A 24,469-nucleotide genomic window follows, 5' to 3' on the forward strand; every position below is an offset into this window, starting at 1 on the left:
GTAAAAATGATTTAAAGTACTTTAAAATATTTTTTGGGGGTATCTGTACTTTACTTTACTATTTATATTTTTGACAACTTTTACTTTTACTTCACTACATTCCGAACAAAAGTATGTACTTTTTATTCCATACATTTTCCCTGACACCCAAAAGTACTCTTTACAATTTGAATTCTTAGCAAAACAGAAAATGGGCCAATTCGCTTATCAAGAGAACATTCCTGGTCTCTACTGCCACTGTTCTGGCGGACTCACTAACACAAATGCTTTGTTTTTCAATTCTGTCTGAGTGTTAGTGAGACCCTGGCTATCGGTAAATAAAAATAAATCAAATAAAATTGTGCCTTCTGGTTTAATATAAGGATTTTTTTAAACTTTTGATACTTAGGTATATTTTAGCAACTACATTTAATTTGGATACTTAAGTATATTTAAAACAAAATACTTTTAGACCTTTACTCAAGTAGTATTTTACTGGGTGACTTTCACTTTTACTTGAGTCATTTTCTATTAAGGCATCTTTACTTTTACTCAAGTATGTTAAAATATTGTACTTTTTTCACCCATGGAAATTCCTAGTTTCAAAGCGTTTATATTAAGTTGTGGTTTATGGTAGAAGTATGCATATAAATCAATCTGTTGATTGATTGGATTGACTATGGAGAGAAAGCGCGCTACCACACTTGCATATAGCAATTTTGCTCGCTTGACCTTATGCAGTTCACCTTTAAAAAAGTGGGCGTGTATTTCGAATTGCTTGCAAAAGAAAAACGGATCTTTATATTGTCGCAAACCCGTGTGTCGCGAAGCAAGCCGCCCGTGTGAAGATGGCGGCTGAGCTGCACCCGTGTAGCGGAAAGCTAATCGGACTGTCGAATTCGAACCGAACCGCTCAGCGGAACCAACCAGTCCAGGAGTTTAACCATGGTTTGGTTCTAAGCAGAGAGCCGCTGAAAGACCGTGATGTATTTACCGTCCGTATTGACAAGAAGGTAAATAGAACTGTTACTTTCGGAAGGGGGAGAGTGCAGCTAACGCGTTAGTGCCAGTGGGGACGGGGTCTCTTGTCCGCAGTGGTGCTTGGGCGTGCGCTGTATGACAATTAAGCAGAACGGGATTTACAGCTATAATTTTAGTTATATCCTGTCCAAAATGCACTAATATGTTTTTTTAATATTTTATTGACAACTGAAAGTGTTTACCATAATTAGCATGGGGTGGAGTTTGTGTGGTCCCGTTAATGTTTTTGAAGGTGGCTAGCTACGTTATGCTTGTTAGCCATCTAAACTAGCTATCTTTGCTGCCGATTGCCAGTCTAGCTCTACAGTATGTATCTAAGTTATAGCTAACGTTAGCCGTACTAGCGAGCTTTTTTTGTGTGTTGATCGAACCAGTAGGTGCATAGGTTAACGTTAGCTAGTTTTCAACGGCTTGCTACTAGCTAACTAGTTAGTTAGAGTAGTTAAGTCAATTGCCTATTATTACCACGACCAACATTGAGCCAGGTAGGTTCAGTTGAATAGAAAACTGAGCTCGTTTAACGTTATTGCATTGAGTTTGCTTGGTTGACATGCAAGGTATAGCTAACGTTAGCTAGGTATATCATTTTTGACAGCATCACTCCAACTAGCTAAGCTAGCCTCAGTCACTTGGTTGACAGCAGCATTCCAGTTGGTGACATGTCCAGCTAGTACTAGCTAGTGGTCAGAGGACGTCTACCTAATGACATCTAGACTAGAGAAGCATACTGGTTGATTCAAGTTAGGCGCTACCTGGCAGATAGGTTAGGTCACTACTGTGGTCTTGACAATAGATGCATACAGTAGAACCCCATTTAATATATTGTTGGTGGTTTTGTTAAGCAAAAGACGGTTGGTAAAGGGCAAAGCAGATCTCAGTATTATCCTAGTTGGTGCATTGTCATCTCGAGGTAAAAGTTGCATTCACCCCTAACCACAGCCCTTTGGTCAGATAATTTACAAATGTTGACAAAAACAACTGACCGGTCTGTGTCAGTGGCTAGGGGAAAACTTCTCCCTATTCTGCACAGGCTTATTCCTGAAAAACATAGCTGTAGTTTCTATGTGATGCACATTGTTTTGAGCCCTAATCTATCATCATGTAGTCTTAGCCTAACAGTTAGTTACTGTTATAGGTCTACCTGCCTGTGCAGCATTTAGACTCCTTATCTCCATGCCGACCGCAGCAACTAGTTTGCCTGTTATCCAATTATAATGTCAGATAGCCAGCCTGTTGCCATGATTACTGGTCTGCTGGCCTGATGGTTTGTCAACAACATAGCAGCAGTCATTGTCCCTCTCAAACCTGTGTGGGTTGTTGGCAGAGGGCAGTAGTACTGTTTCCTCCACTGCCTTGGTGTCAACTGGGGTGGAACACAGCTCAGTGAACACAAAGAGGGCAACCGAACATATGTTCCTTATCTTTAATCAGCGAGAAAGAATCTGTCAAATAAAAAAAGACGCTTACTGTAGCAGTTTTGCACAGAAAGATCCATACAGCTATGGAGCCTCCATCTGACAAAACTACACTCCTGCCACACTTCCCGAGTTACGCTTACCTTCAGATCCTGTTAGATGGCTATTTAGTGCAGGTGGTTGCCTCTTGTTTTTCGTAAAGAAGCATTGTAACATGGAGATATGGCTGTGTGAGGACACTAACCCTATCAAGGTGTGTATCACTATCAATTTAACCTTTTTGTTCTTTGAAAATTATTTCTCGCTGATATGAAAGATACGGTCCTAATGGTTCCAATACCGTACCACAAGCTAATGTTCAGATTGCGTGTCGGGGCTCTTAACAAAACACCCCCATGCAGAATAAATTTTTAATCAAATCAAATTTATTTATATAGCCTTTCGTACATCAGCTGATATCTCAAAGTGCTGTACAGAAACCCAGCCTAAAACCCCAAACTGCAAGCAATGCAGGTGTAGAAGCACGGTGGCTCGGAAAAACTCCCTAGAAAGGCCGAAACCTAGAGGAACCAGGCTATGAGGGGTGGCCAGTTCTCTTCTGGCTGTGCCAGGTGGAGATTATAACAGAACATGGCCTAGATGTTCAGCTATTCATAAATGACCAGCATGGTCAAATAATAATAATCACAGTAGTTGTCGAGGGTGCAGCAAGTCAGCCCTTCACGAGTAAATGTCAGTTGGCTTTTCATAGCCGATCATTAAGAGTATCTCTACCACTCCTGCTGTCTCTAGAGTTGAAAACAGCATGTCTGGGACAGGTAACACGTCCGGTGAACAGGTCAGGATTCCATAGCCGCAGGCAGAACAGTTGAAACGAGCAGCAGCACAGCCAGGTGGACTGGGGACAGCAAGGAGTCATCATGCCAGGTAGTCCTGAGGCATGGTCCTAGGACTCAGGTCCTCCGAGAGAGAGAATTAGAGAGAGCATACTTCAATTCACACAGGACACAGGATAAGACAGAAGTACTCCAGATATAACAAACTGACCCTAGCCCCCCCGACACATAAACTACTGCAGCATAAATACTGGAGGCTGGGAGGGGTCGGGAGACACTGTGTCCCCATCCGATGATACCCCCGGACAGGACCAAACAGGAAGGATATAACCCCACCCACTTTGCCAAAGCACAGCCCCCACACCACTAGAGGGATATCTTCAACCACCAACTTAGGACCAACCAACGAGTATAGCCCACAAAGCTCTCCGCCATGGCACAACCCAAGGGGGAGCGCCAACTCAGACAGGAAGATCACATCAGTGACTCAACCCACTCAAGTCACCCTCCTAGGGACGACATGAAAGAGCACCAGTAAGCCAGTGACTCAGCCCCTGTAATGGGGTTAGAGGCAGAGAATCCCAGTGGAAAGAGGGGAACCGGACAGGCAGAGACAGCAAGGGCGGTTTGTTGCTCCAGAGCCTTTCCGTTCACCTTCACACTCCTGGGTCAGACTACACTCAATCATATGACCCACTGAAGAGATGAGTCTTCAATAAAGACTTAAAGGTTGAGACCGAGTTTGCGTCTCTCACATGGGTAGGCAGACCATTCCTTAAAAATTGAGCTCTATAGGAGAAAGCCCTGCCTCCAGCTGTTTGCTTAGAAATTCTAGGGACAGTTAGGAGGCCTGCATCTTGTGATCGTAGCGTACGTGTAGGTATGTACGGCAGGACCAAAACAGAGAGATTGGTAGGAGCAAGCCCATGTAATGCTTTGTCGGTTAGCAGTAAAACCTTGAAATCAGCCCTTGCCTTGACAGGAAGCCAGTGTAGGGAGGCTAGCACTGGAGTAATATGATCACATTTCTTGGTTCTAGTCAGGATTCTAGCAGCCGTATTTAGCACTAACTGAAGTTTATTTAGTGCTTTATCCGGGTCGCCTGAAAGTAGAGTATTGCAGTAGTCTAACCTAGAAGTAACAAAAGCATTGATTCATTTTTCTGCTTCATTTTTGGACAAAGTTTCTGATTTTTGCGACGTTACGTAGATGGAAAAAAAGCTGTCCTTGAAACCGTCTTGATATGTTCGTCAAAAGAGCAATCAGGGTCCAGAGTAACGCATAGGTCCTTCACAGTTTTATTTGAGACGACTGTACAACCATCAAGATTAATTGTCAGATTCAACAGAAGATCTCTTTGTTTCTTGGGACCTAGAACAAGCATCTCTGTTTTGGCGAGTTTAAAAGTAGAAAGTTTGCAGCCATCCACTTCCTTATTTCTGAAACACAGACCTCTAGCGAGGGCATTTTTGGGGCTTCACCATGTTTCATTGAAATGTACATAGCAGTGAAAGTTAGCAGTGCATAGCAGTCAAAGTTAACATTATGTTTTCGAATGACATCCCCAAGAGGTAAAATATATAGTGAAAACAATAGTGGTCCTAAAACGGAACCTTGAGGAACACTGACATTTACAGTTGATTTGTCAGAGGACAAACCATTCACAGAGAGAAACTGATATCTTTCCGACAGATAAGATCTAAACCAGGCCAGAACTTGTCCGTGTAGACCAATTTGGGTTTCCAATCTCTCCAAAAGAATGTGATCGATTAGTATCAAAAGCAGCACTAAGGTCTAGGAGCACGAGGACAGATGCAGAGCCTCGGTCTGACACCATTAAAAGGTCATTTACCACCTTCACAAGTGCAGTCTCAGTGCTATGATGGGGTCTAAAACCAGACTGAAGCATTTCGTATACCTTGTTTGTCTTCAGGAAGGCAGTGAGTTGCTGTGCAACCGCCTTTTCTTAAAATGTTGAGAGAAATGGAAGATTCGATGTAGGCCGATAGTTTTTTATATTTTCTGGGTCAAGGTTTGGCTTTTTCAAGAGGCTTTATTACTACCACTTTTAGTGAGTTTGGTACACATCCGGTGGATAGAGAGCTGTTTATTATGTTCAACATAGGAGGGCCAAGCACAGGAAGCAGCTCTTTCAGTAGTTTAGTTGGAATAGGGTCCAGTATGCAGCTTGAAGTTTAGAGGCCATGATTATTTTCATCATTTTGTCAAGAGATGTAGTACTAAAACACTTGAGTGTCGGAGATCATCCGTTCACCTGCTCTGTGTCTCAAAGACACGGTGGTTGCAACCAAAAATCTCAAATTTTAGACCAAAGGACAGATTTCCACCGGTCTAATGTCCATTGCTTGTGTTTCTTGGCCCAAGCAAGTATTTTCTTCTTATTGGTCTTTAGTAGTGGTTTCTTTGTAGTAATTTAACCATAAAGGCCTGATTCACGTAGTCACCTCTGAACAGTTGAGGTTGAGATGTCTGTTACTTGAACTCTAAAGCATTTATTTGGGCTGGTAACTCTAATGAATTTATCCTTTGAAGCAGAGGTGACTCTGGGTCTTCCTTTCCTGTGGTGGTCCTATGATGATGTGGTGGTCCTCATCATCATAGCGCTAGATGGTTTTTGCTACTGCACTTGAAGAAACATTCAAAGTTCTTGAAATGTTCCGTATTAACTGACCTTCATGTCTTAAAATAATGATGGACTGTCATTTCTCTTTGCTTATTTGAGCTGTTCTTGCCATATGTACTTTTACCAAATAGGGTTATCTTCTGTATACCACCCCAACCTTGTCACAACAACTGATTGGCTCAAACACATTAAGAAGGAAAGAAATTCCATAAACCTTGAACAAGGAACACCTGTTAATTGAAATGCATTCCAGTTGACTACCTCATGAAGCTGGTTGAGATAATGCCAAGAGTGTTTAAAGCTGTCAAGGCAAATGGTGGCTACTTTGAAGAATCTCATATTTGGATTTGTTTAGCACTTTTTGGGGGGTTACTACATGCTTCCACATGTTATTTCATGGGTTAGTCTTTTTAGTCTTCACTATTATTCTAAAATGTAGAAAATAATGAAAAACCATTGAATGAGTAGGTGTCCAAACTTTTGACTGGTACCTTTTTTATAAGTAACACCATTGTGCAACTCTGACTTTTAAATTCTTTAGGATGATTTAGAGGTGAAAATGCCAATGTAGGTACCATTAACTTGCACTGGATATCTGACACAAATGCTAAAAAGTTAGCATTTGAAACAGTGGTCAGGTAAACAAAATCAAAGCATGGGTTGCTGTCATACCTGGTCCATGGACAGCTTACAGGGTAAGAAAACCACAAATTAAGTTGGGTGAACTATCCCTTTAACCATTTTGGGGGGTCCTTTAAAAAAAATTATCACCTAATCGTAGGAACCGCACCATCTAGTGGTTTGAACTTGGTAATATCAGGATGTAGGATGGGACATAAACCCAACTAGTTTCACTGAACAGGAATACATTTTTCAAATTCACTGAGAATACATTAAATAGGATGAAGAAACAATACTCCGAGCTGCAGCTCCGTACTGTTCAAATGGAACTGATGCTATATACTCGGTGGTGTCTGGGGTCCATGGGTGGCTTTTGACTTTCTTTTGTATTCCTCATGTTAGAAAAAAGTTCGTTAAAATCTGATGTCCGATACTATATTGAATATTATATGAATTCTATACTTTTAAAATGTCCAATTTGGGTGCAATCAATTAGTTTAATCAATTAGTTTATTTTCTCAGCTCAAATTATATTCAACAATCATTTAGCAGGAATGCTAATATCTGTTTGTTCTGAAATTGTTGGTTACAATCTGAGATGGTGAATGTCAACCCTCTTTGTTGTGTTTTTTTGAGGTGGAACGACCCATCAGTTTGCTCTGGGTGGAATATTATGGTGTTTGGTTAATGTTGACGGTAGAGTAAATGCAGGACAGTAGTTTGGTAAACAATAGTATGTGCCTGCCTAACTCTCCACCGATTGCTGTCTTTGTAGTGTGTCTGTCAGAGATGAGGAGCTGCAGTGGATTGTTCACATATCTGTTTGTTTTTCTGTGTTTGTGTACGCGTTCGTTTGCAGATGTGTTTTCAAGTTTTGTTCGTTTTGTATGGGATATGTATGGTATACATCACATCGTCCAATGAAATGCAGTTCCTTGGATGATGTATACCATGCGTGCATATGATTAGAAAGAGAGCGAGATGGATATGAGTGTTTGTGTATGAGAGAGACTGAGAGAGGGCCAAGATTGCAACATTTGAATTTACACATCTTACATACTGTGTTGTGTTTAGAGATGGACTTGGTTGGTCCATGTAAGTGGATGATGGAAGATAACTTTGTCTATCCACCACATCGATCCTATTAAATTACTAGAGGGGATCATCAACTATATTCAGCCTCAGTTAGATTTTATTCTTGAGTGGGTGGTCAAGGGGCAGGAAAATATTTACAAATGTGTACTGCAAATTGACTGCAAGAAGCCTAAACCGATATAATATTTGAATAAAAAATAATCATTTCCGACCTTGCTTACATTTGTACGCGATTAAATATCTCGCTATTATGCGTGGGAATACTTTGGAACAGTGCTGGTGTTTTTTAGTATTTTATGTCCAACAGAGAACTTTGGGAGCCAAATAAAATCACTGTGCGGGCCACCAGTTGGGGAACCTTGGACTATGTCATAAACCCTCAAACTTCCAGAAAGGGGTGAAAATGGCAGCCATTTTGTTTAGGGAGAAATCTAAACCAGTCTAATTGGAATGAATGGCAGGAGAGTCATAATACTGATTTTTACCTATGCAGGAAAAGTTAAAGGCATGTGATGTATGAGAGATTGTCAACATAAAAATATTGTCATATATAAATACAGTTTATATGGGTTTTATACCAATTTTCTGTAGAAATATCATCTAAACTATATGCAAACAGACAGTCTCAGTTTTATTGGAAAGCTTTGAGTGCTATTATGAGACAATAAAAGTACTTAGACGAGTTTCAGCCAGTGTATGGCTGGGCATTGACTGCATTGTTTGAATGGAATGTTGGCATATTGGCAGTTTAGACACATTTATGGAATCATTCGTGTTCCCGAGTGGCGCAGGGGTCTAAGACACTGCTTCTCAGTGGAAGAGGCGTCACTGCAGTACCAGGTTTGAATCCAGGCTGCATCACATCCGGCCGTGATTGGGAGTCCCATAGGGCGGCGCACAATTGGCCCAGTGTCGTCCGGGGTAGGCCGTCATTGTAAATAAGAATTTGTTCTTAACTGACTTGCCAAGTTAAATAAAGGTTAAAGATTTTATTTTAATTCCTCTAAAACTGTCTGGCTAGCTAACAAACATACAGTGCAGATACACTATGTATACAAAAGTATGTGGACACTCCTTCAGATTAGTGGATTCGGCTATCTCAGCCACACTCGTTGCTGACAGTGTGTAGAAAATAGAGCACACAGACATGCAATGTCCATAGACAAACATTGGCAGTAGAATAGCCTTACTAAAGAGAATAGTGACTCTTTAAACGTGGCACCGACATAGGATGCCATCTTTCCAACAAGTACATTCGTCAAATTTCTTCCCTGCTATTGCTGCCCTGGTCAACTGTAAGTGCTGTTATTGTGAAGTGAACACTTCTAGGAGCAACTGGCTCAGACACAGTGGTAGGCCACACAAGTTCACAGAACAGGACCTCTGAGTGCTGAAACGTGTAGCAATCATCTGTCCTCGGTTGCAACACTCACTACCAAGTTCCACACTTCCTCTGGAAGCAACGTCAGCACAATAACTGTTCTTCGGGAAGCTTCGTGAAATGAGTTTCCATGGCCGAGCAGCCGCACACATGCCTAAGATTCCCATGCACAATGCCAATCGTCGGCTGGAGTGGTGTAATGCTCGCCGCTGTTTGACTCCCGAGTAGTAGAAACGCGTTCCCCGGAGTGATTAGTCACGCTTCACCATCTGGCAGTCTGACGGATGACTCTGGGTTTGGTGGATGCCAGGAAAGCGCTACCTGCCTGAAAGCATATTGTCAGCTTTAAGGTTTGGTGGAGGAGGAATAATGGTATCGGGCTGTTTTTCATGGTTCGGGCTAGGTCCCTTAGTTCCATTGAAGGGAAGTCTTAAGGCTACAGTGTACAATGACATTCTATACAATTCTGTACTGACAATTTTGTGGCAACAGTTTGGGGAAAGCACTTTCCTGTTTCAGCATGACAATGCCCCTGTACACACATTGAGGTCCATACAGAAATGGTTTGTCGACATTTCTGTGGATGAACTTGACTGGCCTGCACAGAGCCCTGACTTCAACCCCATCGAACACCTTTGGGATGAATTGGAACTCCGACTGCGAGCCAGGCCTTATTGCCCAACTTCAGTGCCCAACCTCACTAATGCTCTTGTGGCTGAATGGAAGCAATGTTCCAACATCTAATGGAAAGTCTTCCCGGAAGAGTGGAGGCGGTTATACACTACCGGTCAAAAGTTTTAGAACACCTACTCATTCCAGGATTTTTCTTTATTTTTACTATTTTCTACATTGTAGAATAATAGTGAAGACATCAAAACTATGAAATAACACGTATGGAATCATGTAGTAACCAAAAAGTGTTAAACAAATCTAAATATATATAGATTCTGCAAAGTAGCAACTCTTGGCCTTTGACAGCTTTGCATCAAGGCACACCTGTTAATTAAAATGCATTCCAGGTGACTACCTCATGAAGCTGGTTGAGAGATTGCCAAGAGTGTGCAAAGCTGTCATCAAGGCCAAGGCTATTTTGAAGAATGTCAAATATAAAATATATTTGGTTAACACGTTCTTAGTTACTACATGATTCCTGTATGTTATTTCATAGTTTTGATGTCTTCAATATTATTCTGCAATGTAGAAAATAGTTTAAATTAACCCTTGAATGAGTAGGTGTTCTAAAACAAATCCCTGGGCTGTTGTAACTCTCTTACATAGCCTATCCCTAGCACCTAAGCCTAGCCCTAGTACCTAACCCTAATCAACTTGGGGACAGACAGGAGAGAGCTGGTGAGAAACAAGACAGACAGATGGTGAGAGCATTTCAAAAATGGTTTGAAAGAACGAGCAGATGGGTGGGGAGGTACGAGTAAAAGATGGGCATGGTGAGAAGAATCTATAGTGGTTTTAAAAAACACTTTTTTACACATTTGAATTGTATGTTTTAATGTTTCCTCAAATTACATATTTGAGTGTGCAGTTCCACTCTGTGCATTCAATGAATAAAATCGTGATCAATCACACTTCAAGGGCTCCCAAGGACAGAATAGTTTGTGTTGGCTTTGGCCTATAGGCAAGTTCATTTACCATTGCGAGCTGGCCAAGATAAAGCAAAGCAGTTCGACACATAAAACAACAGTTACACATGGAGTAAAACAAACATACAGTCAATAATACAGTAGAAAAATAAGTCTATATACAATGTGAGCAAATGAGGTGAGATAAGGGAGGTAAGGGCAAAAAAAGGTGGCGAAGTAAATACAATATAGCAAGTAAAACACTGGAATGGTAGATTTGCAGTGGAAGAATGTGCAAAGTAGAGGGAGAAATAATGGGGAGCTAAATAAATACAGTAGGGGAAGAGGTAGCTGTTTGGGATAAATTATAGATGGGCTATGTACAGGTGCTGTTAGCTGCTCTGACAGCTGGTGCTTAAAGCTAGTGAGGGTGGTAAGTGTTTCCAGTTTCAGAGATTTTTGTAGTTCGTTCTAGTCATTGGCAGCAGAGAACTGGAAGGAGAGGCGGCCGAAGGAAGAATTGGTTTTGGGGGTGACCAGAAATATACCTGCTGGAGCGTGTGCTACATGTGTGTGCTGCTAAGGGGGGACTTTACCTAGCAGGGTCTTGTAGATGACCTGGAGCCAGTGGGTTTGGCGACGAGTATGAAGCGAGGGCCAGCCAACGAGAGCGTACAGGTCGTAGTGGTTGGTAGTATATGGGGCTTTGGTGACAAAACGGATGGCACTGTGATAAACTGCGAAATAGGAAGCCAATTCTAGATTTAACTTTGGATTGGAGATGTTTGATGTGAGTCTGGAAGGAGAGTTTACAGTCTAACCAGACACCTAGGTATTTGTAGTTGTCCACATATTCTAAGTCAGAACCATCCAGAGTAGTGATATTGGACGGGTGGGCAGGTGCAGGCGGCGATCGGTTGAAGAGCATGCGTTTAGTTTTACTTGTATTTAAGAGCAATTGGAGGCCATGGAAGGAAAGTTGTATGGTATTGAAGCTCGCCTAGAGGGCTGTTAAGTGTCCAAAGAGGTGGATCAGAGACTCACCAGCAGCAAGAGCAACATCATTGATGTACACAGAGAAGAGAGTCGGTCCAAGAATTGAACCCTGTGGCACCCCCATAGACTGCCAGAGGCCCGGACAACAGGCCCTCCGATTTGACACAATGAACTCTATCAGAGAAGTAGTTGGTGAACCAGGCGAGGCAATCATTTGAGAAACCAAGGCTATCGAGTCTGCCGATGAGGATGTGGTGATTTGACAGAGTCGAAAGCCTTGGCCAGGTCAATGAATACGGCTGCACAGTATTGTTTCCTAGCGATGGCGATTAAGATATCGCTTAGGACCTTGAGCGTGGCTGAGGTGCACCCATGACCAGCTCTGAAACCAGATTGCATAGCGGAAAAGGTGCGGTGGGAATCTAAATAGTCGGTATTCTGTTTGATGACTTGGCTTTCGAAGACCTTAGAAAGGCAGGGTAGGATAGATATAGGTCTGTAGCAGTTTGGGTCAAGTGTCGTCCCCCCCCCCCTTTTGAAGAGGGGGATGACCGCAGCTGCTTTACAATCTTTGGGAATCTCAGATGACACGAGAGGTTGAACAGGCCTCTTTTGGCAGATAATTTTAGAAAGAAAGGGTCCAGATTGTCCAGCCCGGTTGATCTGTAGGGGTCCAGATTTTGCAGCTCTTTCAGAACATGAGATGACTGGATTTGGGAGAAGGAGAAATGGGGAAGGCTTGTGCGAGTTGCTGTGGGGGGGTGCAGTGCTGTTGACCAGGGTAGGGGTAGCCAGGTGGAAAGCATGGCCAGCTGTAGAAAAATGGTTATTGAAATTCTCAATTATAGTGGATTTATCGGTGGTGACAGTGTTTCCTCTCCTCAGTGCAGTGGTCAGCTGGAAGGAGGTGTTCTTATTCTCTATGGACTTTACAGTGTCCCAGAACTTCATTGACTTTGTTGCAGGAGGCAAATTTCTGCTTGAAAAAGCTACAATGACATGACAAGAAGCTGCCATGTGGGGAATCGTAGGTGGCTCGTTTCAGCTTGTTGTCTTGTTATTGATACCATGTCTTGTTTTGACTGATGTCATGTCTATGCTAATATGGCAAAAAAATTGCTAGCTATCCAAGAACTGTAAAAATGTATTTGAGACAAGTGCTCATTGTGCAATGTATTTGTTTCCAATAAACATTTGATGACTAAATATAGTTTAAATGTTGTCAGTCTAAGCCAACCGTGTCTGTTTTGCCCCATAGTTGCGCACCCAATGCTTTTGTTGCAAAACAACCAACCTGTCTAACAGAGGAAAAAGTAAATGAACTCATTTGGAATGATGTGTAGGCTTACGAAGATATACAATGTATTGAACATAACTGACAATGTAAACATGGACAAATTTAATAGATGAATAAATAAATGTAGATAAACTCACCCTTCTCTTCCTGCTACAGGTGAACTCTTGGAGCGGCTCCATAGAGATCGGGGTGACTTCTCTGGACCCGGCTGGTCTCGACTTCCCCAGCAGCGCTACGGGTCTGAAGGGAGGCTCCTGGATCGTGTCTGGCTGCTCGGTGCTACGTGACGGCCGCTCCGTCCTCGAGGAGTACGGCCGAGACCTCGACCAGCTGTCTGAGGGCGACCGCGTGGGCATACAGGTAGGTAGCCTTGTGGGTTAACAAGGCAGACTAGTGGCCGGAAGGTCGCCGGTCCAAGCCCTGGGCCAGGCACTAAGCTGTAACAATCTCTACAATACTCTCTATCCAGGGGTGCTGCTTCATGGCTGGCCCTGTCCGTCTCAATTCTGTTTTTAGATGGGCTAAGCAAAAAAATTACAAATGATCAGTTATTTCTGTTCTACTGTACAGCGGAGCACCCGCGGCGAGCTCCACCTGTGGGTGAACGGGCAGGACTGTGGCGCGGCTGCCAGTGGTCTCCCGACGGGCCTCTGGGCGGTGGTGGACCTCTATGGCAAGTGTACGCAAGTGACTGTGGTGAGCTGCGAGCCGCCGTCCTTGGCGGAGAGAGACACGGAGAGGGAGACGGTGGAGGAGCGTGAGCAGGAAGACGAGGAGGAAGAGGTGGTGGTGTGCGGGGTCAGGGAGGAGGAGTTCGGGGGTCTGACGTCAGCGGTGAACCTGGCGGCGGCGACAAACGGGACGTTAGAGGAAGGTAGGACTTGTTGATATTTTTGTTTATCTATTGAAATGGAGGTTTTGTTGTGTAAAAGGGTGTAGTAATGAGGGAAAGGACTCTTTTGTTTTGTCTTCTCATTCCTGTTTTGTCTCAGTGCCTGAGCTCCCTCCTACTAATAACCGACCTGACAAGTTTCCCAACAACCTTGAGCCTGAGACAGGTAAGAAAATCAAAACCTCTACCCCAATCTCAGTTGCACCATTGACCAAATGTAAGTCTCCATCTTTCTCTCCCTCCCCTATAGTTCTGACGGAGCACCAGCTCTTTGACGTGTTAAACAATGCCATTGTATCCCTTTACCGCTCTGAGGACAATGGAGGGGGAGATCTGGGAGGAGGTGGAATAGGGAGAGACTCAGGAACAGGAAGTAGAGGGGACAGGGGGAGCAGCAGCGGTGGGGGATCCGTTAACGGTACCAGTAGTGACAGCGGGGGCGGGACCGGCAATACTGGAAGCGTCAACAGCCCTGCAGGTGGCGGAGGGGCGAGACTCGGGGCAGTGACGGGCGGGATGCTGACCAATGATGCGCTGCTGTTCCACGAGAAGTGCGGCACACTGATCAAGCTGAGCAACAACAACAAGACGGCGGAGAGGCGGCGGCCGCTGGACGAGTTCAACAACGGCGTGGTCATGACCAACCGGCCGCTTCGACACAACGAGATGTTTGAGGTGCGGCCAATCACTAGCTCCGATACTGAGATATGTGAATTCTTGGAAGGGGTTGAAACGAGGGGCTTAGATCAAGGTGTTTAATAACATTTATTTGGTCATTCTTAATTTGAATGCTCATAAGAAATAGCCTACACACCACTGTCATAGTAATGACATAACAGCTGTCAAAGTAATAATATAACAGCGGTCTCAACTGTTTACTTTCATTTTCATGACCTCTAATGACAGAGGGGTCAAGTAAATATCACCACTGAAGTTGACATGTCGGAGTTTGAAGCTAATCCTCTAATCTCCATATGGTAGTGTTGAATCTTTCAGATTAGCCAATGAATATTTGTTAACTTTACTTGTCAGTCATATGTCATAACAGCTGACCTACCTTGACATAACCGGTCATGACACATTTAGACCCGTTTTTGACATACACCACCGTTCAAAAGTTTGGCGTCACTTAGAAATGTCCTTGTTTTTGAAAGTAAAAAGAAATTGCCCATTTTTAAATTTAAATTGATCAGAAGTAGTGTAGACATTGTCGATGTTGTAAATTACTATTGTAGCTGGAAACGGCTGATTTTTAATGGAATATCTACATAGGCGTACAGAGGCCCATTATCAGCAACCATCACTCCTGTGTTCCAATGGCACGTTGTGTTAGCTAATCCAAGTTTGCAATTTTAAAAGGCTAATTGATCATTAGAACTATTTTTCAATTATTTTAGCACAGATGAAAACTGTTGTCCTGATTTTAAAGAAGCAATGAAACTGTCAGGGAAAAAATACATTTGAATAAATGTGGATTTTGACACTTCTGTGGTGTAGGTGTCATAACCACCCATAAAACATGATTAAATATATAGATAATGAGTGTTATGACCACATGACAAGTTGTCAGCTGTTATGACATGGTTATAACTGTCATATCGTGTTGACGCTGAGTGTCAAGTGAAGTGTTACCGAATATTCATATGTTACAGCCACAGGGTGTGAATGAATAGATAACATTTCCGATGGACTGCAGCTTGAGATTAATAATGGAAAAATAGTAAGTGTTTCTATATTCTAAAAGAGAGAATTTACTAGAAACCAAATGGACCAAAGCAGGGAAAGGACTGTCTGAACTTCTCCAATAAGAAACGTTTGTTTCTGTTTTCCGTTGCGAAACCTTTTGCGCCTCTAGTTTCTGAATGCGCCCCTGGTTTCTGTTGTGCCACAGATCCGCATAGATAAGCTGGTGGACAAGTGGTCGGGGTCGATCGAGATCGGCGTGACAACACACAACCCCAACAACTTGGACTACCCAGCCACAATGACAAATCTGCGCTCAGGTACGTAACGCATACATGCATACGCACACTAGCGTAGTGTTGCTCTAACCCAATATACAACTAGATCTATTCATTCCACAACAAACTGCACACATGTTCGATCAATCCCTCCAGGATTCTGCATCACAATTATTTTTTGGGGGCAAAATCAAAAATTTCCCGCATGTTATACAAGGGCTTGCTATAAAACAGTCAAATCATAGCAATATTATCGCATAAAACTGACCCCGTCAACACAGTACAAAAAGGATTGCATTTTCAACCAATCACCACACAGTTGCCACATAATATGGTTCAATCAAGCAACACGTCCCCGAACCAATTCCTTTGTCAGCGCATTTTCGCAAGGAAATTGACAGTCATTGCATATTGCCATGCAAAATGTCAGAATTGCTGCTGAAAAAAAATATGTAGTTTTGCCTGCAAATATCACAAATAAATCCCAGCGAAATCCTGGAGGGACTGTTCAATCTTGTTCTTTGCAATGTACAAGGCTACATCTTGTTGTGTGCTTTTTTTTTTCTCTTGCTCTTCCAGGTACAATCATGATGAGTGGCTGTGGGATCCTGACGAACGGCAAGGGAACACGTCGGGAGTACTGTGAATTCAGCCTGGATGAACTGCAGGTCAGTGACACACACACACACACACACACTCATCCCTAACATCTTAACCTTGACACTCTGACTTCCATTCCAGGAGGGGGATCACATAGGCTTGATGCACAAGGCCAGCGGAGCTCTTCACTTCTACATCAATGGCATCGACCAAGGTGAGAGTGACACGTCAGGAGCATCCGGCACTATGCTGTTGAACGCTGAGCTGTAGTCAATGAATAGCATTCTCACGTAGTGAGGGCAGTGTGGAGTGCAATAGAGATGGCATCATCTGTGGCTCTGTTTGGGAGTTATGCAAATTGGAGTGGGTCTAGTGTTAATTTGAGTTATGACCAGCCTTTCAAAGCACTTCATGGCTATGGATGTGAGTGCTATGGGTCTGTAGTCATTTAGGCAGGTCACCTTCGTGTTTTTGGGCACAGGCACTATGGTGATCTGCTTGAAACATGTTGGTATTACAGACTCAATCATGGACATGTTGAAAATGTCAGTGAAGACACCTGCCAGTTTGTCAGCACATGCCCGGAGCCCATGTCCTGGTAATCCGTCTGGCCCCGCGGCCTTGTGAATGTTGACCTGTTTAAAGGTCTTAATCACGTCGGCTACGGTGAGCGTGATCACACAGTCGTCCGGAACAGCTGATGCTCTCATGCATGCCTCAGTGTTGCTTGCCTCGACGCGAGCGTAGAAGTGATTTAGGTAATCAAATTATAGTACATAGCCCTGTATTGGCGCTTTGCCTGTTTGATGGTTTGTCGGAGGGCATAGCAGGATTTCTTATAAGCTTCCAGGTCAGAGTCCCAGACCTTGAAAGCGGCAGCTCAACCCTTTAGCTCAGTGCGGATGTTGCCTGTAATCCATGGCTTCTGGTTGGGGTATGTACTTAGTCACTGTGGGGACAACGTCCTCGATGCACATATTGATAAAGCCAGTGACTGATGTGGTGTACTCCTCAATGCCATCGGAGGAATCCCGGAAGATGTTCATGTTTGTGCTAGCAAAACAGTCCTGTAGTTTAACATCTGCTTCATCTGACCACTTTTTTAATAGACCGAGTCAATGGTGCTTCCTGCTTTAATTTTTGCTTGTAAGCAGGAATCAGGAGGATAGAATTGTGGTTAGATTTACCAAATGGAGAGCGAGGGAGAGTACAGGTGATCTAGATTTTTTTTTTCTCTCTGGTTGTTGATAGAAATTGGGTAAATGGATTTAAGTTTCCCTGCATTAAAGTCCCCGGCCACTAGGAACGCCGCCTCTGGGTGAGTGGTTTCCTGTTTGCTTATTTCCTTATACAGCTGACTGAGTGCGGTCTTAGTGCCAGCATCTGTCTGTGGTGGTAAATAAACAGCCACGAACAGCCAGATGAAATCTCTCTTGGCAAATAGTGTGGTATACAGTTTATAAGATACTCTAATTCAGGTGGGCAAAATCTAGAGACTTCTTTAGATTTCGTGCACCAGCTGTTATTAACCTTGTAGTGTGAAGGACAAGCAAACCATGATGCTGCAATTAATATGGCAATACTGAAAAGGCAGCAAAAATGCAAGGAGTATATTATTTATTAATGGGCACATCGTTAACGCTTGCTATGTTTTACATACTTGTCATTTGATGGACTGTTTACGTCATTGTCATGCAGAGGATTTTTGCCCCATACAGTGTATCAATGTCAGTTGGAGAAACGCGTACAATTGTAAATCATTATGCACCACATTTCATCCAAGTCGTCCATAACCTCAATTTGACCTCTGACCCTGCCCCCTAGGCGTGGCAGCGGCCCAGACGCCCGCCGTAGTCTATGCCGTGGTCGACCTCTACGGCATGGCTGTCAAGGTGACCATCGTCCACAATCACAACCACAGCGACCGCCTCCGCCGCAACAACGCCATCATGCGGGCGCTGTCGCCAGACGTTGGTCGCCCCCGGCCCGCCCACTCCCTCACACCGGACCCCGACACTCCCGACCGCCTCCTCTTTCACTCCAACTGTGGCCAAAAGGCAGCCATCATCAGCGAGGGCAGGACGGCTCTTCGCCCTCAGTATGTATTGTATCCATGGTCCTAGTGCCTTATTGCATGAATATACGAGGGGGTGTGGTATATGGCCAATATACCACGGCTAAGGGCTGTTCTTAGGCACAACACAAGGAGTACCAGGACACAGCCCTTAGCCGTGGTATATCGGCTATGTACCACAAAGCCCAGAGGTGCCTTATTGCTATTAAAAACTGGTTACCAACGTAATTAGAGCCGCAATAATAAATGTTTTGTCATACCCATTGCATACGGTCTGATATACCACTGCTTTCAGCCAATCAGCATTCAGGGCTTGAACCACCCAGTTTATAATGTACAGTATATTGTAGATACATTTGATTGTGTGTGTTTTTCCTCGGACAGTGCTACGGACGACTTCAATCACGGCGTGGTCTTGAGCGGCCGCCCGCTGCACTCCAACGAGGTGTTCCAGGTGCGCATCGACAAGATGGTGGACAAGTGGGCGGGCTCCATCGAGATCGGCGTGACCACGCACAACCCCGCCTACCTGCAGCTGCCCTCCACCATGACCAACCTGCGCTCAGGTAATACCAACCAATCAGGTAATACTAACCTCTTACCCCTGCCCCCCTAGCAGGGTTACTTGTAGATCTGAAAGCAATACACTAGTAGGCCCAACAAGCCTTCTTTTTGGCTAGGTTGAGTTTCCACCTCACACCCTTCTCATCCTCCCAGGATTAGAGGATGGGGGCTTGATTAATCTAATTTTCCATACTCAAACAATGTTTGGAAAGGGCTGTGGATTGACTGATTTTGATGATTTTGTTGTAGTTTGACTGATGTACTGGTTATGTTGCAATTTGACTGATGTGGTGTTTGTACAGTCGTTCAAGGGTTTATTTTTATTATTTTCTAAATTGTAGAATAATAGTGAAGACATCAAAACTATGAAATAACACATATGGAATCATGTAGTAACCAAAAAAGTGTTCAAATCAAAATATTTTGGTCTTCAAAGTAGCCACCCTTTGCCTTGACTGCTTTGCACACTTTTGGCATTTTGTCAACCAGCTTCACCTGGAATGCTTTTCCAACAGTCTTGAAGGAGTTCCTACACGCTGAGCTCTTGTTGGCTGCTTTTTCTTCACTCTGCGGTCCAACTAATCCCAAACCATCTCAATTTGGTTGAGGTCGGGGGATTGTGGAGGCCAGGTCATCTGATGCAGCACTCATCACTCTCCTTCTTGGTCAAATGGCCCTTACGCAGCCTGGAGGTGTGTTGGGTCATTGTCCTGTTGAAAACAAATGATAATCCCACTAAGCGCAAACCAGATGGGATGGCATATCACTGCAGAATGCTGTGGTAGCCATGCTGGCTAAGTGTGCCTTGAATTCTAAAAAAATCACTGACCGTGTCACCAGCAAAGCACCGTCACACCACCTCCATGCTTTACGGTGGGAACAACACATGAGGAGATCATCTATTCACCTACTTTGCATCTCACCAAGACACGGCAGGTGGAACCAAAAATCTAAAATTTGGACTCATTAGACCAAAGGACAGATTTCCATAGGTCTAATGTCAATTGCTCAAGTTTCTTGGCCCAAGCAAGCGTCTTCTTATTGGTGTCCTTTAGTAGTGGTTTTATTTGCAGCAATTTGACCATGAAGGCCTTACCCACGCAGTCTCCTCAGAACAGTTGATGCTGAGATGTCTGTTACTTGAACTCTGTTAGGCATTTATTTGGGCTGCAATGTCTGAGGCTGGTAACTCTCTAATGAACTTATCCTCTGCCGCAGAGGTAACTCTGGGTCTTCCATTCCTGTGGCAGTCCTCATGAGAGTTTCATCATAGTGCTTGATGGTTTTTGCGACTGCACTTGAAGAAATGTTCAAAGTTCTTGACATTTCCCTATTGACTGACCTTCATGTCTTAAAGTAATGATGGACTGTCATTTCTCTCTGCTTTTTTGAGCTGTTCTTGCCATAATGTGGACTTAGCCTTATTTGGTAAAAGACCATCTTCTGTATCCCACAACTGATTAGCTCAAACACATTAAGAAGGAAAGAAATTCCACAAATTTTACTTTTAACAAGGCACACCTGTTAATTGAAATACATTCCTGGTGACTACCTCATGAAGCTGGTTGAGAGAATACCAAGAGTGTGCAAAGCTGTCAAGGCAAAGTGTGGCTACTTTGAATAATCTCAAATACAGAATGTAATTGGATTTCTTTAACTCTTTTTGTTTCTATTACTACATAAAATTCCATGTGTTATTTCATAGTAATGATTTCTTCACTATTATTCTACAATGTAGAAAATAGTAAAAATAAAGACAAACATTGTAATGAGTAGGTGTGTCCAAACTTTTGACTGGTACTGCAGGTTGACTGATGTTTTGTTGTAGGTTGATTGATGTTCTGGTTTTGTGTCCCAGGGACTTGGATGATGACAGGAAACGGGGTGATGCACAATGGAACCACCATACTGGACGAGTACGGACACAACCTGGACCGACTCAAAGTGAGTGGGAGACACTTTACAGTGGTCCTTATAATATTCAACTCGCCCCCCCCCACTCTCTTTCTCCCACCCTCTCGCTCTGTCCTGTTCCTGCTCTTGTCTTTCACTCCTTCTCAGTCACCATCAGCACTTACATGCTATCGTACTTATCACCTGTTGCTGTGTGCTTCATCTCTTTCTCTCTGACCACTGTCATCTGTCTCTTTATCCAGGCGGGGGACACAGTGGGCGTGGTGCGGAAGGAGGACGGGAGCCTCCACTTCTTTGTGAATGGGGTGGCACAGGGCCCGGCGGCATGGAACGTCCCACCCAGCGTCTACGCCGTGGTGGACCTCTACGGCCAGGCCGCACAGGCAACCATCATGGACGACGTGGGTGAGCGGGGGGGGGGGGTGGAGGAAGGTTGTTGTTAAAGGTGCCTAAGGCGATTCCAGAAGTTTCTAGTGTGTCAGATCAAAAAGGTTTTGGAACCACTGAAGACATGGAATGTGTCCTGTAGATGGTATGTGAATATCCTCATCCAACTAGCTTTGCCTCAACCATCCTCAACCATTTCTCCCCTCTAGCAGACCTCCCCCCTCTCCCCGAGGACAGCTCGGAGGGCCCCACCGTCATGTCGCCCAGCAGCCCATGCTCGGTCGCCGGAGGCAACAGTGCCAACGACCTGCGCTTCCACCAGCTGCACGGCACTAACGCGGTAATCACCAATGGGGGGCGCACCGCCCTCAGACAGAACTGTCGATCGGAGTTCAACGACGCCATCGTCATCTCTAACAGGTCAGTGTGACGCGCGCACACACACACACACACACACCTGCGTCATCTCCAACAGGTCAGAAGGTCGACACACATGTGTTTGTGCGTGTCCTGACTGTGTGTTGTCTGTCAGGTGCCTTCGAGACGGAGAGCTCTTTGAGATAGTCATTCAGAAGATGGTGGACCGGTGGTCGGGGTCAATAGAAGCAGGTAAGATAATGGCAGGTAAGGCGTTTCTATTTTACCCCTCTCAAACTTCTCACACAGCCCTATCCACACACACAGCAGTGGAGTGATACATGTTTGTCCGTGTGTGTGTTCTGTCCAGGTGTGACTGCTATAAGGCCAGAAGAGCTGGAGTTTCCCAACACCATGACGGATATAGACTACGATACCTGGATGCTTAGGTAAGGGGGGGGGTTGTTTTGTGTCTGTTTCAGTGATTCTAAATGAATGATTTTGAAACAGATTAGATTCAGTCAACTGTTATCGAATCCTACTGTTGTATCCATCTGCTACAGTGGATTTCACTAAGAAGCATCTAAGGGAATATCTTCCTCTGCCTTGTGCATGAAATAAACCAAGTTTCATTTGAACTCCCCCTTTAAACCCTCAGTGGCACAGCCATCATGCAGGACGGCAACACCATGCGTAACAACTATGGCTGTGACCTGGACACTCTGACCACGGGCAGTAGGATCGGCATGATGCGCTCGGCCACCGGCGACCTTCACTACTACATCAACGGTGTGGACCAGGGGGTGGCCTGCACCGGGCTGCCGCCAGGTAAAGGTGAATGGAACCAGTGATCATAAACCTGTTATTATGACCCCATACATGGGCAAGGGGTCGGGGACAAAAGGCTCATGAACTAATTTTGAAATGGAGCTGATGGGTGTGTACTATGCACCTTGTAGCTAGATGGTAGAAGTGTCTCTGAATAAATCCACCGAACAGCTCAAATCTCACTGCTATTTTGTTTAATATTTAAACTTGTATTTACCCAAGGCTAGTCTCACTGAGATCTTTGTCAAGCATCTACACTTTCCAAATATATGGTGAACTTGGACAACCCCTCTTTCCTCTCTCCCTACCTCCCTCCTTTCATCAGATGTGTATGCGGTGATAGACCTGTATGGTCAGTGTGTCCAGGTGTCCATCACCAGTTCCTCTGGCCCTCAGGATAACAGTCTGTGTACCAGTAACATCACAGAGAAGAGTTTCCCCGTACACTCCCCAGGTACTGACCACGAGTGTGATTTTTCTCTCAGGCTATGAATCTAAGTCGTTGAACGACAGACAGGCTCACGTCTCTCCTTCTTCCTTACATGCGTAGTGGCAGGCGTGGCCCACCGGCTCCACAGCAAGCATGGTAAGAACGTGGTTCTACTGGGAGAGGGCTGCCAGGCCGTCAGGGTGGGAGGATACGCACACGGCATCGTCTTCAGCGCCAAGGAACTCAAAACAGACGAACTGTTTGAGGTGAGTAGTGCTCTGTTATCTACCCAGACGCAATCAGATCGCTCTATTTTCATAACACTTGAGTCATCTGTTGTCTTATATATGCACGCGCATAACATTCACTATTGACGTTGTAGTATTGTCCTCTCCACCCATCTCCAGGTGAAGATAGACGAGGTGGATGACCAGTGGTCTGGTTCCCTCCACATGGGTCTGACCACCCTAGCCCCTCCAGAGCTGCCCTCCTGCCCCATGTCAGGCCTGTCCCCCTCCCTCACACAGCTCCGGTCCAAGGTAACCTGGCTGCTAGCCGGGTCAGAGGTCAGACGCAACGGGCTCCTGCAGAGACAGAACTACGGCGCCTCCCTGGACAGACTGACGGTGAGAGACAGGGCGTGGGATTCCAAAGCTCTGTTGAATCAATACTTTGTACTTATTTTGTAATTTGTTGCACAGAGAGAAACAATGAAAGAGGTGGAGGGAACAACTAGTTGGGATTGAAAGATGGAGACTACAAACATTAGTGCATATGGAATGGAAAGACGGATTGTGATGGAATAGATAAGTAGGTACTACATTTGATGCCTGTGTTGTATTGTGTGTGTCTAGGTGGGTAACCGTGTCGGGGTGAAGAGATGCAGCGATGACACCATGCACGTCCTTATCGATGGAGAGGACATGGGACCAGCTGCCACCGCTGTGGCCAAGGTACACACACTCTTCATGAACAACAGTTCTCTCATACACACGTCATACTTGTTCAATTCACACGCACAATTGTGTTCCTATCCTTGTGGGGACCAAAACATTGATTCCCATTCAAAATCCTGTTTACTTTACACCCTAGCCCTAACTCCTTACCCTAATTGTAAACCTAAGTCTAAAATAGCCTATTTCCTTGGGACCGGTGAAATGTCCCCACAATTTTCCTTGTTTTACTACCACCCTACCTCTCTCCCCTACTTATAGAACGTGTATGCAGTGTTGGACCTGTATGGTCGTGTGACAGCAGTGTCCATCGTCAGTTCGTCGGTGCTGGAGGACGCAGGGAGCGTCAAGGCCCCCTCCCTCTCCTCAGACAGCTGTAGCGAAGGAGAGGAGGACCGTACGCCGGTGAGACACGGGTGTGGGGATGGGGGGGGGGTGCGATGGATGATATGCTTTCGCTGGGATCTTTAGTGATTATAGCTTGACAACAACAATGTTAGACTTTGTCTAAAGTAAGAGTGTGTGGAATTTTTATTTCTTCACTTTTGTCAAGCATCTCAAAGTACAGTAGGAAACCTGAAATTGCGTTATCGGTGGTTGTACATAGGTAGGTGTACAAAACATTAG

General features: G+C 44.5%; 1 protein-coding gene across 10 annotated transcripts in view; it reads left to right on the top strand.

Moving 5' to 3' along the window:
* The first annotated feature begins 808 nt into the window (after positions 1 to 808).
* The window catches only part of LOC135510571 (neuralized-like protein 4), a 33,415-nt gene continuing 9,754 nt past the window's right edge, over positions 809 to 24,469 (top strand). The window contains exons 1-21 of one of the 10 annotated variants that reach the window (XM_064931582.1): positions 809 to 992; positions 13,039 to 13,242; positions 13,453 to 13,756; positions 13,875 to 13,940; positions 14,025 to 14,449; positions 15,666 to 15,777; positions 16,315 to 16,403; positions 16,477 to 16,549; positions 18,160 to 18,433; positions 18,794 to 18,993; positions 20,832 to 20,917; positions 21,130 to 21,292; positions 21,484 to 21,694; positions 21,807 to 21,898; positions 22,002 to 22,080; positions 22,290 to 22,465; positions 22,785 to 22,913; positions 23,010 to 23,155; positions 23,297 to 23,515; positions 23,744 to 23,842; positions 24,104 to 24,247. In XM_064931582.1, coding sequence (XP_064787654.1) covers positions 828 to 992; positions 13,039 to 13,242; positions 13,453 to 13,756; positions 13,875 to 13,940; positions 14,025 to 14,449; positions 15,666 to 15,777; positions 16,315 to 16,403; positions 16,477 to 16,549; positions 18,160 to 18,433; positions 18,794 to 18,993; positions 20,832 to 20,917; positions 21,130 to 21,292; positions 21,484 to 21,694; positions 21,807 to 21,898; positions 22,002 to 22,080; positions 22,290 to 22,465; positions 22,785 to 22,913; positions 23,010 to 23,155; positions 23,297 to 23,515; positions 23,744 to 23,842; positions 24,104 to 24,247 — 3,456 coding nt within the window. In that variant the 5' untranslated portion in view covers positions 809 to 827. The remainder of the gene's footprint in view (positions 993 to 13,038; positions 13,243 to 13,452; positions 13,757 to 13,874; positions 13,941 to 14,024; positions 14,450 to 15,665; positions 15,778 to 16,314; positions 16,404 to 16,476; positions 16,550 to 18,159; positions 18,434 to 18,793; positions 18,994 to 20,831; positions 20,918 to 21,129; positions 21,293 to 21,483; positions 21,695 to 21,806; positions 21,899 to 22,001; positions 22,081 to 22,289; positions 22,466 to 22,784; positions 22,914 to 23,009; positions 23,156 to 23,296; positions 23,516 to 23,743; positions 23,843 to 24,103; positions 24,248 to 24,469) is intronic. The other 9 variants (XM_064931584.1, XM_064931585.1, XM_064931583.1 and 6 more) reach the window with 9 other exon arrangements.

This window comes from Oncorhynchus masou, chromosome 23 (assembly GCF_036934945.1).
Source record: "Oncorhynchus masou masou isolate Uvic2021 chromosome 23, UVic_Omas_1.1, whole genome shotgun sequence".
Classification (NCBI taxonomy): domain Eukaryota; kingdom Metazoa; phylum Chordata; class Actinopteri; order Salmoniformes; family Salmonidae; genus Oncorhynchus; species Oncorhynchus masou.